This window comes from Emys orbicularis, chromosome 9, assembly GCF_028017835.1.
Source record: "Emys orbicularis isolate rEmyOrb1 chromosome 9, rEmyOrb1.hap1, whole genome shotgun sequence".
Lineage (NCBI taxonomy): Eukaryota > Metazoa > Chordata > Testudines > Emydidae > Emys > Emys orbicularis.
In genome coordinates, this window is record NC_088691.1 from 78,879,475 (window position 1) to 78,898,391 (window position 18,917).

An 18,917-nucleotide genomic window follows, 5' to 3' on the forward strand; every position below is an offset into this window, starting at 1 on the left:
CCAAGAATGTGCCTGGGCTTAACAGCAGCATAGCTAATGCTCTCTGGATTGCAGGTCAACAGATTCAGAGCACTAGTGCGGGAGGCCAAGGAAGAGCCAGAACAGCTGTCAACAGTCCTATGGAATCTTGGTTGCCAGAAACTGTATCAGCAGGCAAGGGAGCACTTACACTGCACACTTTTTTAGCTTACACAATGGTATTTGAGAAGTTTATGGGGGGAGTGAGGGGGTCTATCTATGCCGGAACCCCAAATGTGGTGGTTTGTGGTCTTCCTATAGCTAAACAGTTACCCAGGGTGGCCTTTTACTGTAGGTCTGTGGGTCATCCCTTTTAGGGATTCATGGTCTGCAGAAAGGGGGAGGGTTGGGCCTGGGCTGCTGGGACGCAGAGCAGTATCAGGAAGCCAGTGATCTTGCAGGTTCTAAGGCACTTAACTGAGGTTCTTCCTCAGGCCTACCCTTCAGGGGATGAGGCTGTACTTTTCAAGGCAAGTCTCTGTGTTAGTTTTCTTCAGGGGTCATCTGGGTCAGTGAGTTGTTTCCTTCAAGCACGGGAGTCTCTTTGGGGTGGGCTCTCGAACTACAGGATGTGTAGTGGGATGGTGACTTTCTAGGGCTCAGGTCCACAGCTCAAAAACCGGTTGAATTGGGGTTGGTGAGGCTGTTTCTCTGCACTGCTTTGTCGGGTATCTGTGTCCTTACACGTGCTGCAGGCATATGTGGATCAGAGGTCACCTGGGGACAGTCCCGTTCCTGCAAGAAGGACCATTCCTTCCAACCAAATTCCAATTGCGGGAGTGTTTAGGAAGGGGCTGTCATTCTTGGGCTTGACACCAGGAAATGATTGATCCCACTGGTTCTGTATAAGGGCCCCAACTGTGGGCTATCCATTTGGGTTTGGATGCATCAGAGATCCAGGTTATAGGGCACAGGTGATCCAGGGCATGTAAGTTCTATGTGTGGCTGATACAGGTGGTGAACCATAAGCACCACAGGTTTTAACCATGTCTGCTTCCTTCCCCAGGTCTATCATACAGAATGTATCAGAGCATGCCTACAGCTGGGGATATGGATTTGTGGGCACAGCATTGTGCACTAGGTTTACAGGAGAGTGTGTAATTAAAAAAAATGATGTTGCAACTTCTCCGACTGCCCCCCGCCGCCCCATCCAACCCCCCCCTCATTTCTGACTCCCCCCCCCAGGACCCCTGCCCCCATTCAATCCCCATTCCCCGCCCTCTGACCGCCCCAACCCCTATCCACACCCCCAGACCACCACCCCGAACTCCCCTGCCCTCTATCCAACGCCGCCTGCTCCCTGCCCCCTTACCGTGCTGCCTGGAGCATCGGTGGCTGGCGGCACTGCAGCCGTGCCGCCCAGAGCACCAGGACAGGCAGCTGCGCCACCTGGCTGGAGCCAGCCACGCCGTCACCACCGCGCAGCACAGAGCACTGGGTCAGGTCGGGCTCTGCAGCTGCGCTGCCCCAGGAGCTCGCAGCTCCGCCGCCCAGAGCATTGCGCCAGCGGCGGAGCGAGCTGAGGCTGCAGGGGAGGGGGAATCGCAGGGGGCTAGTCTCCTGGGGCAGGAGCTCAGGGGCCGGGCAGGAGGGTCCCGCAGGCCTTTGCCCACCTCTGATTTAGACCTAAATACTACACAAGTTACTGCAAGAAATAAGCAGTAGAAGATGAGACAGTAAGTAATTAACAATATAATAAAATGCAGCATCCTTAGGAGAGGAAAGTTACAAAAAAACAAACCCCCAAACCCTAGTATGGTGACATTCAGTTTTAGAAAGGGGGATTTCAAAGCTTGTAAAAATGGCACTGAAGTCAAAAGCAAAGACATTCAAATCCTTTTGGCGTGGATACTATTTAAGGTAACATTTCTCAGTGTGAAAAGCATGCACCCTTAGGAGGCATGAAGGACTAGCCAAAGGGTGGAGTAAAGGAAAGCAAACATTTATAAAGTGAAGCGAGTGCAATCAGTGAGTTTGTAGAGAGCTTGAAACAATGGCTCTGGAATTACCCCATTCATTTCACTGGATGCCAATTCAGATGCCACTTATACTTTAATGTTAACATTAATTATTTCACTGTTCAATGCATCCCAGGAGAGGAATAGCATTACTTAATGAGTAGTGCAGATGTATAAGTTAAGACATTCAGGCCCTTAACAATACATTAGTAGGATTATAGGGAGGGGAGGAGGGACACAACTGGTTCAATTTTCCAGAAAAGAGGAAGGGTTCAGATTTCAAAAGTTTGGGAAACAGATTTAAGGAAACAATGGAGAGTCTCCGATGGCATGCATACCTCTGAACAAGGCAAAAAGTAAACCGGTATGGCTAAACAGAAAACGCAAGAGAGATCCTTCAGAAAATGGAAATCAATGCCTAGCAAAGACTAATAAGAGTATAAATTAAGCAGGCAACATGCAAGGAGGAAGTTAGGAAGGCTACACCAGAATCTATAAAGTAAATAGCCAAAGATATTAAAACAAATACATTTTTTAATTATGGAAGAAAGGCTGTAAGGCTGCAAGGGATTAAGAGAGCAACTAAGAAGCACAAGTCACATTTAGCTTCTCTGTAGCATCCTTCTGTTCATTAATTTTCACTACAGAGGATATTGGAAAGATACCTACTCTTTTCAGTAATAAATGAGCTGGCTGAACTACTAATAAAAACTATAAAATTTCCCATTAAAATCAGTGACTACGGTAGAGGTGTGCATGCTAGAAAATTATATACTTTTTTTAAAAAAAGACAAGACTGGGAGCTATAAGCTAGTAAGATTTATTTCTGTACTTGGCATAATGGTTGGAACAGTAATAAATAGAACTATTAAAACACCTAGATTATCATGATAGGATAGGGAGTAAGTAGCAGGCTTCTACAAGGGGAAGTTGTTCCTCTCTAAATGTTCTTTGAACGGTCAATAACGTGGATAAAGACTGGTCATTTAGAATTTCAGACAGCCTTTAACAAAATTTCTCAGGTAGTTATTCATTAAATGAAAGTACTCACGGGGGCGGGGGGGAATGAGGCAAAGAACTAACATGGATAAGAAACTGGCTGAGACAGAAAAGAGAAGGAATTAGTCAATTTTTATTAGTCAAAGTTTAAGCAAGGGGAAGTCAGAAGGTTCTGCATAAGGACCGGTGATATTTAAGCTATTTATTAATGATCCAGAAAAAAGGAGCAATATAGCAGCAAGGTTTGCAGATGATAGTTTAGGTTAGTCAAGACCAAGCTACTCTGGAGGGATCCTAACAAAGTGAAGGATAGAAAACACTATTGTCCATGAAATTCACCAGAGACAAATGCAAGGTAATGCACAATAGAAGGAGTAATTTGCGCTAAATATACTCCTTACTAGGTTCTACACTAACATACTAGAAAAAAATTCTAGGCATGTGAAGAACACAAAGACCTCTGTTAAAATTTCAACATGGATCACAAAAGGAAACAATGGATAATAAGGAATAGGATGAAGAATACTAAAAATAGGCTATGATATAAATGAATGCTATTCCCTCACCTGAAATACTATATTAAATTTTGGTGACCATGCCTCAAAAAAACAGCAGAAATTGGAGTTCAGACAAGCAATGAAACTGGGTATGAAACAGCTTACCTATGCAGAGTGATTGCCACTGAAGTGCAGTAAGAGGGAATGTGATAAAAGGTGTACAAAAATGAATGTTATACAGAAAGTAGATTGAGCACTTTCCTGTACTGTTCTTGTATTATGAGAGGGTGAATGAAAGACTGCAAATTTTAACAGAACAAAATATTATTCATACAATGCAAGAGTTACTCTATGGAACCCTTTGCTACAAGATACCACTGAAGTCAAGAGCTTAGCTGATTTAAAAAAAAAAAAAAAAAGATTAAACATGTATATGGATAAAGAGAACATCCAAAATTACAACCGGGGGGGGAGGGGGGGCGCGGCGGAGAAACCAACAAAAAAATATTCTGGTGGAGACAATCCCTCAAGCTTCGGGGCATAAATGAGTCTTAGAGTCTTAGTGATTTTCCCTGCAAGTAGGTTATTCCTTACCTATCTATTGCAAGGTTTCTTCTGAAAGATCTGATATTGGCTACTGTCAGATATGTTACTTGACTAGACAGACCACAGGATTGATCTAACAGATTTGTTTCTTATTTTGGTGCTAAAGGAATACTCAAGACTCAAAGCTTTTTTAAAAGGGAGGGAGGATGTCTTTGCAGCATAGTGGAGTTGTCAGATACAAGAGGAAGTGCAACTGAATTAGGAAGAAAGGAGAGACCAATGTTAGCAAGGTAAGCAAAAAAGTTAGGCAACAGTTAGAGATGCAAAATTTTTAGTCAGGTGGAGTAAGATATGGGTGTCAATGGAGACAATGGGCTGAAAGTAAGGAGTAATCAAAAGTGTGAAAAGGTACACATGAGATAAAGATAACAGTGAAAAAAGAAGCGCCCCCTTTGACTAAGGATGGTCATGGGGAAGTTAGTACTTAGCCTGGTGAGAGTACTTGTGGTGTGTAAGCAGCAGGCTCAAAGACTGAACGGAAGGCAGGGGAAGATTGTTTAAGACAAGTAGTGGGACAGGACAGATGAGAAGATTTTTCCAAGCACAGTTTAAGAGGAGCCATCTGGAATCTTAGGGCTTGTCTACACTGGCAATTTAGAGCACTGCAACTTTCTCGCTCAGGGGAGTGAAAAAACACCCCTCCTGAGCACAGCAAGTTTCAGCGCTGTAAATCGCCAGTGTAGACAGTGCACCAGCTCTGGGAGCGGTGGTTTTTTAAAGAACGCTGGGAGAGCTCTCTCCCTGCGCTCTGCCATGACCACACAAGCCATGTTAAAGCTTTAGCATTGTCAGTGTAGACTAGCCTTTAGTTAAGATTAGGGTCTCATGGTTTGCCCTTGTTTCCTTCCTTGGATAGGTGTACCCTAGTGAAGGAGAAGTTAAGTTTCAAGTGAACTTGCAGAGACAATTCCTATATCCTCAAAGTGCACTATGTTTAGAAGTAGCCATCATGCCCAGTACCAATGTAGCTGGTGTCCTGAGGACTGGCTGGCAGAATTTGTGCACAGTGATCAGTCAAGACCATGTGAAAGACTTGTAGGGTTTGAAGCTGGTTAACTAGCTGGGTGCTAAACTGTTTGCCATGTTTTCTCCAAGAGCAGTGTGGATTTGTACAAGAGGGTTAGCTCTTATACTAATGGAAACATTAGTACAGCACTGGTCACATCCAGCCTGTTTTAAAGGAGTGTAGGTTGCAAAAAATGTTTATGCATTCACATACCATTGAGGCGGCTTGGGTAGAGAATGTTTAAACAGCATCCCTAACAGGAAAGAGAAACTGCCATGAGATCTGCTGGATTAGTGAAGTTAATAACACTAGTTTCCCTTAGTTAAAGTATCCCCTTCTACCATACAAGACGTTTAAGAAGCAAACATGAAGACTATTAGAGCTCTTGCTATGACGTAAGCTCAGTAAGTGGTTAAGTCAGTTTAGTGTTCTAAACAGTCATCTTTACAGCAAAAGGACTAGTACATCAGTACAGTAATGCTGTTCCACAAGTTTACAATCCCTGCAGAGCTGAATTACATTTTGAGAAACACACAAACACAAAGTTAGTGTAGTAAGCTACACGATGAAGTATATTGCTTCAGAAAAGGCTGGTGCATAAAAAAGTAACAAGAGTCTGATTTTATTTGGTTGGAATAAATTTATTTCGTCTGTAAACAAGGTGTTTAATAGTTATGGCATTTTTTGAAATGCATATTAAATCAGATGAGTTAGACTGTATCCCAGATGTAAAAGTGCAGGGAAAGAAATGGACAAATCAGCAACAAGAATTTGTTTAAATCTGTACATTATCCACAAGGCCCAAATAATAGAAGCAAATACAAGAATGTCCCTAAAGTAGTGCCATTCAAAAGAAATCCTTACAGTCAGTTAAAATCCATCTCACAATAGCAACAGTTCGTTTTTTTTTTTTTTTTAAACAATAGTATGGCACAGAATACATATTAAAAAAATTCATCACAAGACAGCCAAGTCAGTTATTCCAACCAATACCATCTCCCATTTATTCTTTTGTATACAGAGTTCTGCAGTTCTCTTTAAATGGACATACAAGTTTGTACCGTGCTTGAATGGACAATTTGGTTACACATTTTAGATGACTAGTGCACGAGGCAGCTTACTCCACAATTTCTGCAGCAAGGGTGCGGCAGGCCAAATGACTATTTCAAATTTGAAACGGTATCATTTTAACAATTTTAAGCTTATAAACTACCACCCCTCACACAAACATTGGTATTAGAGCAGCATGTTTCTTTACATTATCAGTTAGATCTGACAGAAAGATTGGAGTATAGGCTACCAGTATATAGCTGAAGGTGGCAGTTTTCCACAATGACCCTGTAGTTTCATATAAAACCCCAAGCTGCAAATTAAAAATTGGTCCTATGAAAAACTGAAATCGGACACACTCCAGATGGTTATGTTGGGATATCTAATGTCCATAATGGCAGCTTTTTATAATTCAACTACAGAACTGGAGCTAGCAAAAAAAAAAAAAAAGTGCCTGAGCTATTGCAATGATGGAATGTCCCTAGGTATTGATTCAGGACAGTGGTTGTAAGATCATGAAGAAAATGCATCTACATCTTTTGATAGTTTTGCAGTTGCACCCATTAAACAGTGTGTGCTTCAGACACTATGAAGAGTTTTGTAAGTTTACAGTGAAGTGCAACAACAAAACTAATGAAACACAATAGCTTTTGAGCGCAAATTGGTTAAACAAACCAGGCACTGTATAAAAATAGGTGGAAGCGAACAAAATGTGGATGAAAGAGTGGACAAGGAGAGAAGTAAAGATATGCATGCACTCCCCCCCCCCAACCATGCTCTACAAAAGGAAGACTAAAAGAGCTGTGTAATTGCTCAAAGTGCTGAAGAGACATTGATCAAATTAGATTGTACAATCGGCACCTTGTTTAGTGTTTAAATTATTTTAGTTGTCAATATCGTATTAATTGCTAAGACAAAGCAAAGCCTAGACTTGGCATTCTCCCCTTCCTAAAACATTTTTCAAGGTATCATGCATATCATTTTTATGCTGAGAAAATGGTGCCAGATATGGGACTTGATTACATACAGTGGTTAACATACAAATGAACACGAGGGTAACTGGAATCATGATATTAGAAAAAATGGATAAATAAAAAAACCAAAACATAAAACAACTACCATCTACAGTCTGGTAGCACAGTGAACATAACTGGTTGGTGATGAAGACAGTTGCTAGGTGGATGGGGAGAGGCTGCTTAGATGTCAGACCTCCTCAGGTATAAAGCCAGTTCATATGCTTTCTTGTTCAGTGTCCCTCCATGGACACCTTCCTTTCCCATAACTATAACCAATGCTGGAGTACACAATGAAACAAAACAGAAATGAACAGAATTAAAGAAAAAAACACCTTTCCCCACCAACAAAGGGATACAAAGGAGACACAGGTTCATACCCCATCATCCTGCATTGCTAATAAAGTTTCCAGAATGTAAGGTTTAAAGCTCACTGCCAGGAAAGTTTAATAGCAATTTTTCCCTAATACTTAACAGTCTGCCTAGCAACTAGAACCCAGAGTCTCTCAAGTATTTTGCCATTGAGTATGCCTTCTTATTCAATCCGCCTCCATGGACCCCTTCTTTGCCCATTACAAAGACCAAGACTGAAAGAGAAAAGAAAAAAAAAAAAGGTTTTAAAGGAGTGTGTTAGACAAGGAAATAATGCAAGTTTTAATCAGATATTGCAATAAGTACACAAATTCAAGTTTTAATGGTTGGATATTAAGCTGGCTTTACAAGAGCTTTCTAAAGTGTAGATGTAGACAGGGTTGGGCGAGAGTATCCTCCATGACTTCAGAGATTGAGAAGTTGTGTGCTAGCCATAAGACTTTGCAAAAAACCTGAACATATGCTGTAACTTCCATTTTAAAGATACATTTTATCATGGTGCATGTTACCATCTGACCTCTCTGACCAGGAAACCCTGGGTACATCTTATAAGGTAGACAAAGTAATGATGTTAAAAAGGAGAAAGGTAGCAATGTCAGTACACATAGGAGATTCTAGTATTTTTAGACTAGAGATTAAGTTCAGAGTGGTAATGGGTACATTCCAACTTTACCAAGTATGTTTTGTTTGGCAGTTTATTGGTAAACTTTAAATAACTTTTAAGTAGAAGTCTGTGTTTATGACACTACTGTAAGAGTAAACCAACAACTCAGTTCTGGGTGAAATGTTGAGTTCCTCCTTCCATTATAATGCAATTAGCTTTTTGTATGGAGTAAAGTAATTCTGAGCTGATTTTAAATCTAGTTTCCCCTTTCCCCCCACAGTAAGTTGACTACAAAAATAACAATGTTGCTTTACTGCGAAGAGTTTCCTACAGAACTATAGTCAATAGAACATTACATGCCATAAGGCTTTACATGCTAACTGCCACCAGATGTCACTAGAACAGAGTACATGTAAACTTGGAAGGATTAGCTTTTTGTAAGTAAAGTTGGTAGACGTCTATTTCACCATCCACACAAGCCAGTGAAATACTATTTCCATCAATAAATGAAATTTACAAATAGACAAAGTAAGAAATATTATTTGAGAATGAATTAAGAGTTTGATATTTTCTTTGTATATTTTGATGTGATGTTGACAATTTGTGTTTTAACATTTATGATACACCTCTACCCCGATATAACGCTGTCCTCGGGAGCCAAAAAATCTTACCGCGTTATAGGTGAAACCGCGGTATATTGAACTTGCTTTGATCCGCCAGAGTGCGCAGCCCCGCCCACCCCGGAGCACTGTTTTACCGTGTTATATCCGAATTCGTGTTATATCGGGTCGCGTTATATCGGGGTAGAGGTGTACTATTTTTTTGAATCTACTAACATTAAATAATTCTGTCTCCCCCCATTGTGTGACCCTCCCATAATTTTACACAACTGAACATTTAAATCAATAATTGAAAAAATGCTTCAAAGTAAACACTGAAATTATAAAAAATAAAAATCAAATTATGCCAAGCATAACTACATGTTACAAATTTTGCTTCACAAGAACACTGGCTCATTTTAATTGTGCTTTGAATTAGGAATGGTGAGACAGGAATCACTGCAATATAGACACATCTTGCCTATGTGCGGGTATACAGCAGAACATCACTAAGACCAGATCATAAGGGGACATATCTTAAATAATATAAACTTCAAAATCACTATAGTAAACAATTATCTAGATAGGGATACTATTTTCCTTATAAGGAAAGGAAGAGAATTAGTTACAGTCACAGACCAAGGAGCACAGAAATCTTTACCTATTCCATTTGACTGTATTGTTAAAATACTTGTAACATCTCCATAGCCTACGTAAAAATACACAATACAGCAGTGTCTCTGTAGCTCTATTTTGTTTATACATTGACCTTGGTCCCTAACATACTCAGTCTACAACAGCTAACAACAGAATGCCTAGATAATATCTTGGATGTCCTCATGTTGCTTGTACCCAGGGTTTTGAGAGAAGTTTCTTTTGGAATGGAGTCTAGCTCCTTGCAAGTAGGGTGTATGTTATAGAAGCTTAGATAAAATGCACAAGTAGTTAGACAAGCTTTATATAAATAGCCTGCAGCTACCCAATTGGACAGAGTTCATTCATTGGCTCAGAATCAGACTTCCAAGGTTCTCAACAGGAAATTGTAAAGAGTTAGTGTAAAACTTATGATTCAAACTAGGTAGTTCCATACAAGAAATTCAAGTCTTTGTGGAAGAAATTTTAATAGAAGTCACTTTAGAGCAAGTTTATGCTGAACAAGAGATTTCAATAGGATATAATAACATCCACCATCATTATGACCCTATGCTTTGGACTCCAAACATTTTAACTGCAATATACCTAGTGCAAATGAGTGACAGACTAAATTTAATCCAACTGATACACAGGCTACACTAGCTTGTTAAAATCTGTAGGCACAAGTAACCATTTGATAAAGATAGTTAAATGCCAAACTGTGGTCATTCATCTAGGACTGCTAGATACGGATCTAGTGCTGGAAAATAGATGGACCACAATTACACCAAGGTTGCATTGTGGAAATTTAAAAAAAATCTTTTTATGCAGATTAATGTAAGTAATTTAATGATTAGAGCCCAGTTTTGAAGGCTGCATTCTTGTTTTGCTAGTTTAAATTTCTGGGGGGAAAAAAAAAGTTACAGCTTACCTCGACCAGCTCTGCCTACAGCAACATTGTATGTTGGCTCGCCACCATGACTCTTTGTCCTGATGTCCATTGTGCATTCACTATCAACATACAGGCTATCTCTGATCACAGAGCACTTCTTTGCACCAAGAGTCAGACCGTTGGTGAAGAAACCCTCTCGGTCTTTTCCTACAATCATATCTATTTCTATGGGCTGTTAAAAAAGAAATTCAGTGTTATATAGCAAGCTCTCACAACTACCTTTCACAGAAGACATTGGATTTCATGTACTTTAAATGAAGTAGTTTACAGATTAATTTCCACTCAAAAGAGACTTGTCACCAGCAAAAAGATTTGAAAGGGACACTCAAGCTTCTCCTAAGACAAGACACTTTAGAATCAAGTGTTTTGTTATTCACAGATATATTTTAATTAATTTAGTACCATTTTCAGTGAACACAAGTGCTGTTTTGAGATGTTTCAAATATTAAGTTATAGATTAAGTCTGCAATACTGATAAGGCCTAGAAGTTAGATTCCAGTAAGTCGTCTTTTTGAAGAAGGCAATGTGATGTCATCAGGCATTTTGCTAACCACAGAGCCATTTATTTTAGTAAGTGAATGAATCAGACTTTTGTTACTTGATAATGAGGTACCAAAAAAGCCTTCAGGACCGTGTCTAGATAACAATGATGCAGGTGTGTTCCCCAGTCCCATTTGCCTTAACAACAATTAGTGGGATATTAAACTCCTCCCAGGTCAGCTGCCACAGGTCTCTGAAAGGTCAAACAACAACTATGTTTCTAATGCAAAATGTAGCCAAATTGATGATGCACAACAATGTTCAGCTCTGCCCTTTTCTAGGCAAGGAATGTTACATAATATCATGCCTAAGTTTCAATGACTCAGACAGTAAATTCAGATACATAAAGCCATAGCTCCAGCAAACACATAGGTCTCTCAGTATCCTAAAAAGTGGGGGAGGGGATCACAATGCTAAAGTGACCCCTCTGTGCACAGGGAAATCGTGTTGTCTAGTCCCTTCAGGAGCCCAAGACAGATTGCATTTAGAAAGGGATCAGGCTACATTAACCCCCCACGCCTTTCGCCCACAAAGTCTGTGCCCCCTTCCATGGGGGACTCTCCCTGCAGCACTGCTTTCAGGATGGAGGAGGAGGAGAAGGTGGGGGTGGGGTGAAGGCAAGACAGGAGCAATGTGCTTCCTAACGGTAAGAAAGCAAGTAAGCAAGTAAGGAGATGGGAGGCGTTGCCCTCCAGAACTGCACAGTCATAGCAGGCCCTGGCCATTTCCAGTCACACACCGGGACTCTGCCAAGCCACATCTTAGCAAGGCACAAAGACACCTGGGGGAGGGGACCCGGTCAGCAGCTGGAAATCCTCAAGGTACCACTTATTTAACCATATTCAGGAAGGGCAGGGCTGGTTTCCCCAGCGGAGCTGGTGGCCTGTATGGCTACTCCCCACTGACATCACATCCCATGAAGGGGTATGAGGAGGAGGGGGTGCTGCTGTGGCCATGCAATGAGATCACTTAACTATGGAGGTGGGGGGAGAAAGCTTTTATGCAGGAGAGCTGCTTTTGCATACCAAGGCTACCAGCAAAGAGGGGCCTAAGGAGAAAAAGGAGAACTGGCAAGCACAGGAGCCACATTGGGGGACGGAAGGGGGGGGGCAAATCCAACACGAGCCAAGCCCTCCTCTCCTCAGAGAAAGCAGTAACCCCAAATTCCCGTGCAGAAGGCAGAGACCTACAGGACGGATTTGCAGGGGGAAGGTGCATCAGTCTGCAGCAAACCGTGCATCATGACACAAGGTTATAATCAAAACATGCAATTCACCACCACCCACCAATATAGGTATGGCCTAAAAGGGCTCCCAGTTTAAATAAGTCTTCCCTGATCCTTAAAGGGTTTCCAAACCCTTCCCCATGGGAGCAGGGCCCTTCCTTTGGAAGATCTGAACCGTGGGTGGGAAGGGGGCTGTGTTGCAGGAACAGGGATGATTAATACCTCTGAGGAGGACAGACGGGGAGGAAAGGACAGAGAGAAGGAAGGGGGGGGGAATCAATGGCAGTGCGCCATCTTGGAGATGAAAAACATGTAGCCACCAGCGAGGATTCACGAAAGCCTCCTACGCCGGATACGTAAGTCTGTCCGCAGCAATGAGGCCTGAGCGCAGGGAACCCTACGCCAAGTCTCTCCCGTGCCCGGCCTTTCTCTCTCCTCCCTCCGCCGCATTGCCGGCTCCGGCTTAGCTCGCGCGGGCAGCTCCCAGCACACGGCGCCGCGGCCCGAGCACCCCGGGCGGGGGTGGTGAGCGGGGCCGGTCCCCGCTGACCGGCGGACTCGGCGCTATCGGGAAAGCGCCAGACAAAAACCCAGCAGCGCCCTGGGGAGCTCCCGGGCCCCTCACGGCCCGGGGGGGGGGGGGGCTGCAGTGGGTACAGCTGGCGGGGGCGGGACCCCCACTGGCCGCTGCCCGCGGGCGCCAGGAGCACACGGCGGCGGCTCTTTGCTGCATCACCTCCCCCCCCCGCCGTAGGCGCGCCGGGTAGGGGCTAGAGCCGGGCCGGGCGGGAGGCTCGCAGCCGGCGCGGGGGCCGCGGCCCTTACCGTGATGCTCTGGAAGATGCCCCCGGCCGTCGCGGCCCAGACGTACTTGGCGTCGCAGTAGCCGACAATGGCGGCCTCCTGGCAGCAGCCATCGCACATCAGGTTGTCCACGTAGCTCTGCCAGCCGGCCATCGTCTTCGCCTGGCGCAGTCGGGCGGAGGAGCGGAGGGCGGCGGCGGCGGCGGTCTCACACGCGCGCGCGAAGCGGCAGCCGAGCCCTGCAGCGAGCAGCGCGCGCCCGGCCACGGGGAGAGGAGAGGGGGCGGGGTCGCCACCGCCGCGCTGTTGCTGCTCCCCCTCCCCTCCGAGCCGCCGCAGTAAGAACAGCGGACGGGGGAGGGGTGGGGGAAGAACGCGGAGCTGCTGCGCGAATCCTTCCGCCGCGCGACGGCCTCGGCGGAGGGATACGTTGGACAGGGGGCAGGCAGGGTGCTGATGCAGGGAGCCGGGGAGATTGGCGGCGGCTGCGTTGGGGGATGCGGTGGTGGCGACTCGTGGCAGCTGCCTGCAAAGCACGGGGGTGGGGGCGCCTGTCCCCTCGTGCGCTCGCCAGTGGGGTCTGCCTGGCACGGCTCGCGACCCCTGAGCAGCCCGCCCAGCCTGCATGGAAGACAGTCAGTGCGGGTGACGGCTCGGATCACCCACCTCCCCGGGCAGTGGTTTCCACTTTCCCCCTGCACGGGGTGACAGATGGCGAGCCTGGCACCTGTACTGCAAACGGGTGGCAGAGGAGAGAAGTCTTTTTGTGGCACTGATTGCGGTACTGGGGAGTTGCTCTGAGGTCTTTCTCAGTAGGAGAGATGAGCCTTGCCCAGGAGGCAGCAGGCATCGGTGTGTCTAGCGTTATCTTTGTTACCTGTCAGACCTTTCAGACTAGACAACAAACCTGCCTGGAATCCCAAACATGCTTGTTGGGATTACGGACCAGATTCTTGTTTCAGCTGTTAACCTCGTGCGTATGAGTAACTGCGCTGCATCGAGCCAGTGGATTTACAGCAGTGTAACAGCGCAGAATTTAATCTCTATATTTAGTCATGGAGGGAAACTAGATCATTATTCGTTAAACCGTCAATGAAGTAATTGCAAGCTCAAGAGAGTTGCAGTGATTTTCTTTGCATATTCCGGAGTAACTGGTTTTAACATAAAATGTGGGGCTTGAAGTTCGCCTGTTGAAACTTTGCCTGTTATCACAAAACCAAAGGATGTGAGAGTGGATTGCATGTAAAGATGATGAAAGCTAAATTATTACCTTTTTATTTCGTTATATTTATATGAGGTTGCTTGTTTCTTATCTTAGTCTTTTGGAAAACTCAACTCTTTGTCTAGGTGAGATTTCAAAGAGCATATTTCATGCCATAAGAAACATTGAGGAAACATTTTATTTGGAAACAGGCATATTATAAAGTAGTATACCCACTCCAGAGTTAAGGTTTCGACTGAGTTTGTATTATAAACTCAATTTTTGCTATCGCCCCCAAAATAAAGGGAAATCCCTAAATAAAGTAGTATTCCCTTTACAATTGATAAGTTAGATCTGAAGTAGAGGTTCAATTTTTCTACCAAATTTGAAGTAAATTAGGCAAGAGATTCCTGAATTATAACTATTTTAACTTGTCTCCACTAAAAAAACCTCCTGTCTGATATTCACCAAAGGTGCATCTGCACTAGTGGTACCGATGGTGTAAACTAGCGTACACCACGTCCAGGTGTACCCCCATCTGATGCCCATACTCTGTCTGCCGTAGAGTTTGCAGCATTGGTAGCACTGGTGAAGCTGCATTTCTACTGAAAAATAGGTAAGAGGAAACAGGGCAAAAAAAAAAAAAAGCAGCTAAAAATGTACTTTACTAAACTAATCTGTTTGAGATCAAGTCATAGGACAAGAAATCTCTAATACTTTTTTGTGAGATCTTACTTTGATAAAGGAGAGCGGGAGATATAAAAATAAGTTAAATGGTTTCATCGGTTCAACTTTTTGGGGAGAAAAGATGCATTCCTGCAGTGCTGCCTTTTACACTCCCCCCCCCCCCCCGCTAGCCCCCATGCCTCCTGTTGATTTCCTAAGGAACTCACATCTTGTGGAGAAATGGGGAAGAGCATGGAACTGGAGGGAGAGTGGAACACTTGGTAAGGAAGTATGGGGAAGCAAACGGGGAAAAGAAGAAACTACTTATGGATTATAAACAGCAGAGCATATAAGAGGAAGTTTAGAATAGTCAAAAAACCCATCAAAACTAAGAGATTGGACAGTTTGTTGGAATTTGAAGTGAATTTTTTTTGTTGCTGGGTGCTTGTTTTTTTACACTTACTGCTGCATTGTCATGGATTAAAGCACTTTCTTTCTAAAGAGTGCATCCAAAATGGAAGAAAGTTCAAAACTGAAAAGTCTCATGAGTGAGATTATAGACTAGAGGTCCTGGTGGAAGCTTTACATATTTCTTTGGCCAATGCACTAGCCTTCTCAACATACGATGTGACTGTGGAGGGTTATTGTCCTCCTCTTTGATTTACTTCCACAATATAGTCTGTCTCATATTCATCTTTTAATAGTGTCCTTGGGCAGTTTTTTCTCTTTCCTCTGAGAATGGCAATTACAAACATGAACTGGGATTTTGTTATGCCTGTGTTCTTTCTATGTATTACCTTAACTCCTTGTTATTCTACACATGCCATGCTTTTTTTTCAGGTTGCTAAATTATGGGCAAAAGGATGGTAGGATGACTTCCTAGGATCTGTGGAATACTATTGATACTTATGGTAGAAAAGAGTGGAAGTCTGAGGACAACTTTATCCTTATGAAACATGCAGCTGTGCTCTTCTATGGAGATGGTGCTCAGTTCTGAAATTTTCCTAGATGAGGTGATGGAAACAGAGGGCAGCAGACAGAGGCAGAAGCACAGCAACAGCTACAGGGTGCCCAGCAAAGCAGAAATAAGCACATAATCAGCAATCCACAGCCCCACCATACAGGCAGCGGAGCCCAGGAGGGTGCCTGAGCCGCACATCATAGCTGAGCTGAATCCTAAGGGACACCTGAGCCCCATCAGGCAGGAGTAACCAAGTCCAAGCCCTTTGGCGTGGCATCTCTTTTGGTGTGTGTCTCATATTAGGATCTTTCATTTTGACATCACATATAGGCTTAGTTTGCGGGTGAATACAAATTCAAGTCCTGTTTTGTACAATACCTTACATTTTTTCACCAGTGTTTGAATGTAAGATAAATCCCAGAATATGCCCTGGAAGAGAAATTCTTTCTAGTTGCAAGAAGCCTATTGATTACGTGATCTGAGGATGAATGGTTTTTTTCAGGACCTGTCTTCAGTCACCAGATTGTTAAATTTTCAGTTTGTTGGATCAGAGTCTATCCTTTTTCTGTGAGTATAAAATAGGGTCCAGCTCTCTAGGCATCCAGTTTAAAATCTCTGGATTGAAGCTCCATTCTTTCAAGTTTCTCTCATTTTGGTTGAGCCAGCTGGCTCTTATGTTTTGAGATCCTTTGGTGGGGGTTACTTTTATTCGTTTTATGTTTCCATCTGCCCAACAGAACAGCATTGGGGCATTCTTTAAGAAGGCTCAGCTCTTGGCCACTGCTGGCTGGTTCACAATACATTACTGTTTTGATATAGTCCAACTTTGCCAACATATTTGCCACTGACTAGTGGAATTAACTCAAGCAAAGGCAGATTAATCTCCTGTTGATATAGTAAGATTTGTGTGTTGACCCTAACCATGTATCAAAATGGTGGGATCCCCATCTTGTTACACTAACATCTGTTTTAATATTCTCCCTTCGTGATGTTATAAAGGGCAAGTTCAGGTTCCTCTGAGTTTCTATGGGAGAAGTAGTTTCTTCATTATGTTCCTGAAAAACTGCAGGAATGTTGAGATGGACTGAACAACTGTTCCATCTGGTTTAGATTTCTAATTTTGGTGAGCTTCCCTTAAGATAGGATGACTTTGCTTCCTTGGTATTTGTTAGGACTTGTAGGTGTAATGGGGATTAAGTGGGTATGAGGTTGCTTTTTATGTAATTTACTATGAAGCTGTGATTCAAAAACATAGGGATTATGCTGGCTGTGGCCTCTTTCAAATTCCTTCTTGACTCATCTTTATCAAGGTCAGAAATCTTGTCCAAAACTATCAAAACCTTGATGCGCTCTGTGATAGATAACCTGAACAATAGTGGATCCCATGGAAACTGAAATTTTTGTTGATGAGGAATAAAAGGAGCCTCTGGATTTGTGGTAAGCATATGGAATAAATTCCATTTTAGACGTTTATGGAGAGAGCTTATTTTGCTGCTTATATTTCAAAGCACAACCATTTTCTTTCTAATGAGTCTTTCCCCACTGAATTTTCCTCAGCCGAGAGCTGTTTGCCTTGTGTATTTTCAAACCAGCTGTGGAGCCAAAAATGCCTGCATGTTCCTGCATTTTGTGATGAGTGATGGGATCTAAATTTCATTTTGGATTTTTTAAAATTTATTTATGCTATTTGTTGGTGTTCGGATTTTTATTTCTGAGTCCCTGTTGGGGGAAGGGGAAAGGTCTGTACCTTTTATGTTTGATAGAATCCTTCAATTTAGAGAGTTGGAAGCTGTCATTCAGGAACAGAGCCTCATCCTATCCAGGCTGAAGTCTTTTGTGCTTGATGTTAGGGCAGTTGGGCTCATTTTCTGGAGCTGGACCAAGGTGTGGTTTTCTGCAGCTCAGGGTGACTAGAAGCAGATGAGATTCCAGATTGCTTCCTTTTAGCAACTTAAAAACAGAAGTGGGCTTTTTCTTACCCTTTCAGAAATGGGCCAGATAGGCTAAGCTTTGACTCACCTTCTCAATGGGCTACACGTCATAATAATCTGTTGAGTGGTTAGAGGTGGGCTTCACATGGATAGAGGGCTGCCTGGCACACACACTGTGGTGGTTGTAGTATGAATAGAAACCTCAGATTCCAAGGGTGTTAGTAAAGAACTACAGAATGAACCTCCTACCTGGAACTCCCTCACTTTATTAGGGCCAGATATGTTTAAGAGGAACTCCTCTTGAACAGGAGGACCAAGAACTCTATCAGCTGATTTTATCTCCAGTAGTCTGAACCAGAGCAGTGGCACATAATATCCTCTTGTGGTTCAGCCTATATAGAGGCCCAGCTGTCATTGCCAGCTAGGAGACAGGGTTGGGCTTAAGGGAGCCACTGCTACTTTGGCAGCCATCTTGGTGCCTCTTTGGCCAGAGGTGGGGAAATTCGGCCACATTCACATTTTTGCTCTAAAAGGCTACACACAGTATTTTCTCAAAGGGCATTATATTTTTTGAGGTATTTGAGAAGCATAGAATATCAGAGAGTCCTGTGGCACCTTATAGACTAACAGGACTCTTTGTCGCTTTTTACAGATCCAGACTAACACGGCTACCCCTCTGATACATAGAATATCAGGGTTGGAAGGGACCTCAGGAGGTCGTCTAGTCTAACCCCCTGCTCAAAGCAGGACCAATCCCCAATTAAAATCGGAAGAATAATCCCTGCTGGTGTGTCCCTGAAGGAGCCTCACTAATAGCACTTAGTCTTCACTGCCCTTTCTCTCAGAGGCATGACATATTGGCTCAATGATGCATGGTGGGGGTGAGGTCTAGAGGGGCTCCTGGTGACTGACAGCTCAGTCTGTCTCATCCCCTAATGTCCATAAATACTGGACCACCATGAGAATGTTAAAATTCCAGTGACAATTAGAATATTACCAATCTTGTCACTAAGACTAGCTGTTTGTAACTTCATGTATTTCTTCATTGATGGACCAAATACTATTTCAGTGGGGTTACAGGGATGTAAATGAGTGCAGAATTTGGCAAGGGAATAATGCTACTACTTATTGTTTATGTAGCACTTCACATTTTCAAAGCACCACATTCCACAGTGATGCTCAGATACCAGGGTGAGGGAGGTCTAGGGAAGAGCATGAACCCGAGCTCTCCAAAGCCCTGTAACAGTTGTGTCATCACAGTCATGTGTGGTATCATCACATA

The 18,917-nt window shown here is 43.4% G+C and overlaps 1 protein-coding gene across 2 annotated transcripts; it reads right to left on the bottom strand.

Moving 5' to 3' along the window:
* Positions 1-5,704: 5,704 nt before the first annotated feature.
* PFN2 (profilin 2) lies at positions 5,705-13,109 on the bottom strand. Of its 2 annotated transcripts, none has more exons than XM_065411469.1 (3): positions 12,898-13,109; positions 10,287-10,479; positions 5,705-7,428 (listed from the first exon to the last, which is right to left on the bottom strand). In XM_065411469.1, the coding sequence occupies exons 1-3, from the start codon at positions 13,027-13,029 to the stop codon at positions 7,331-7,333; spliced, it is 423 nt and encodes a 140-aa protein (XP_065267541.1). In that variant the 5' UTR covers positions 13,030-13,109; the 3' UTR covers positions 5,705-7,330. The 2 variants fall into 2 exon arrangements, with proteins under 2 accessions (XP_065267541.1, XP_065267539.1); XM_065411467.1 differs by lacking the exon at positions 5,705-7,428 and adding an exon at positions 7,534-7,734.
* Between the last annotated feature and the right edge of the window lie 5,808 nt (positions 13,110-18,917).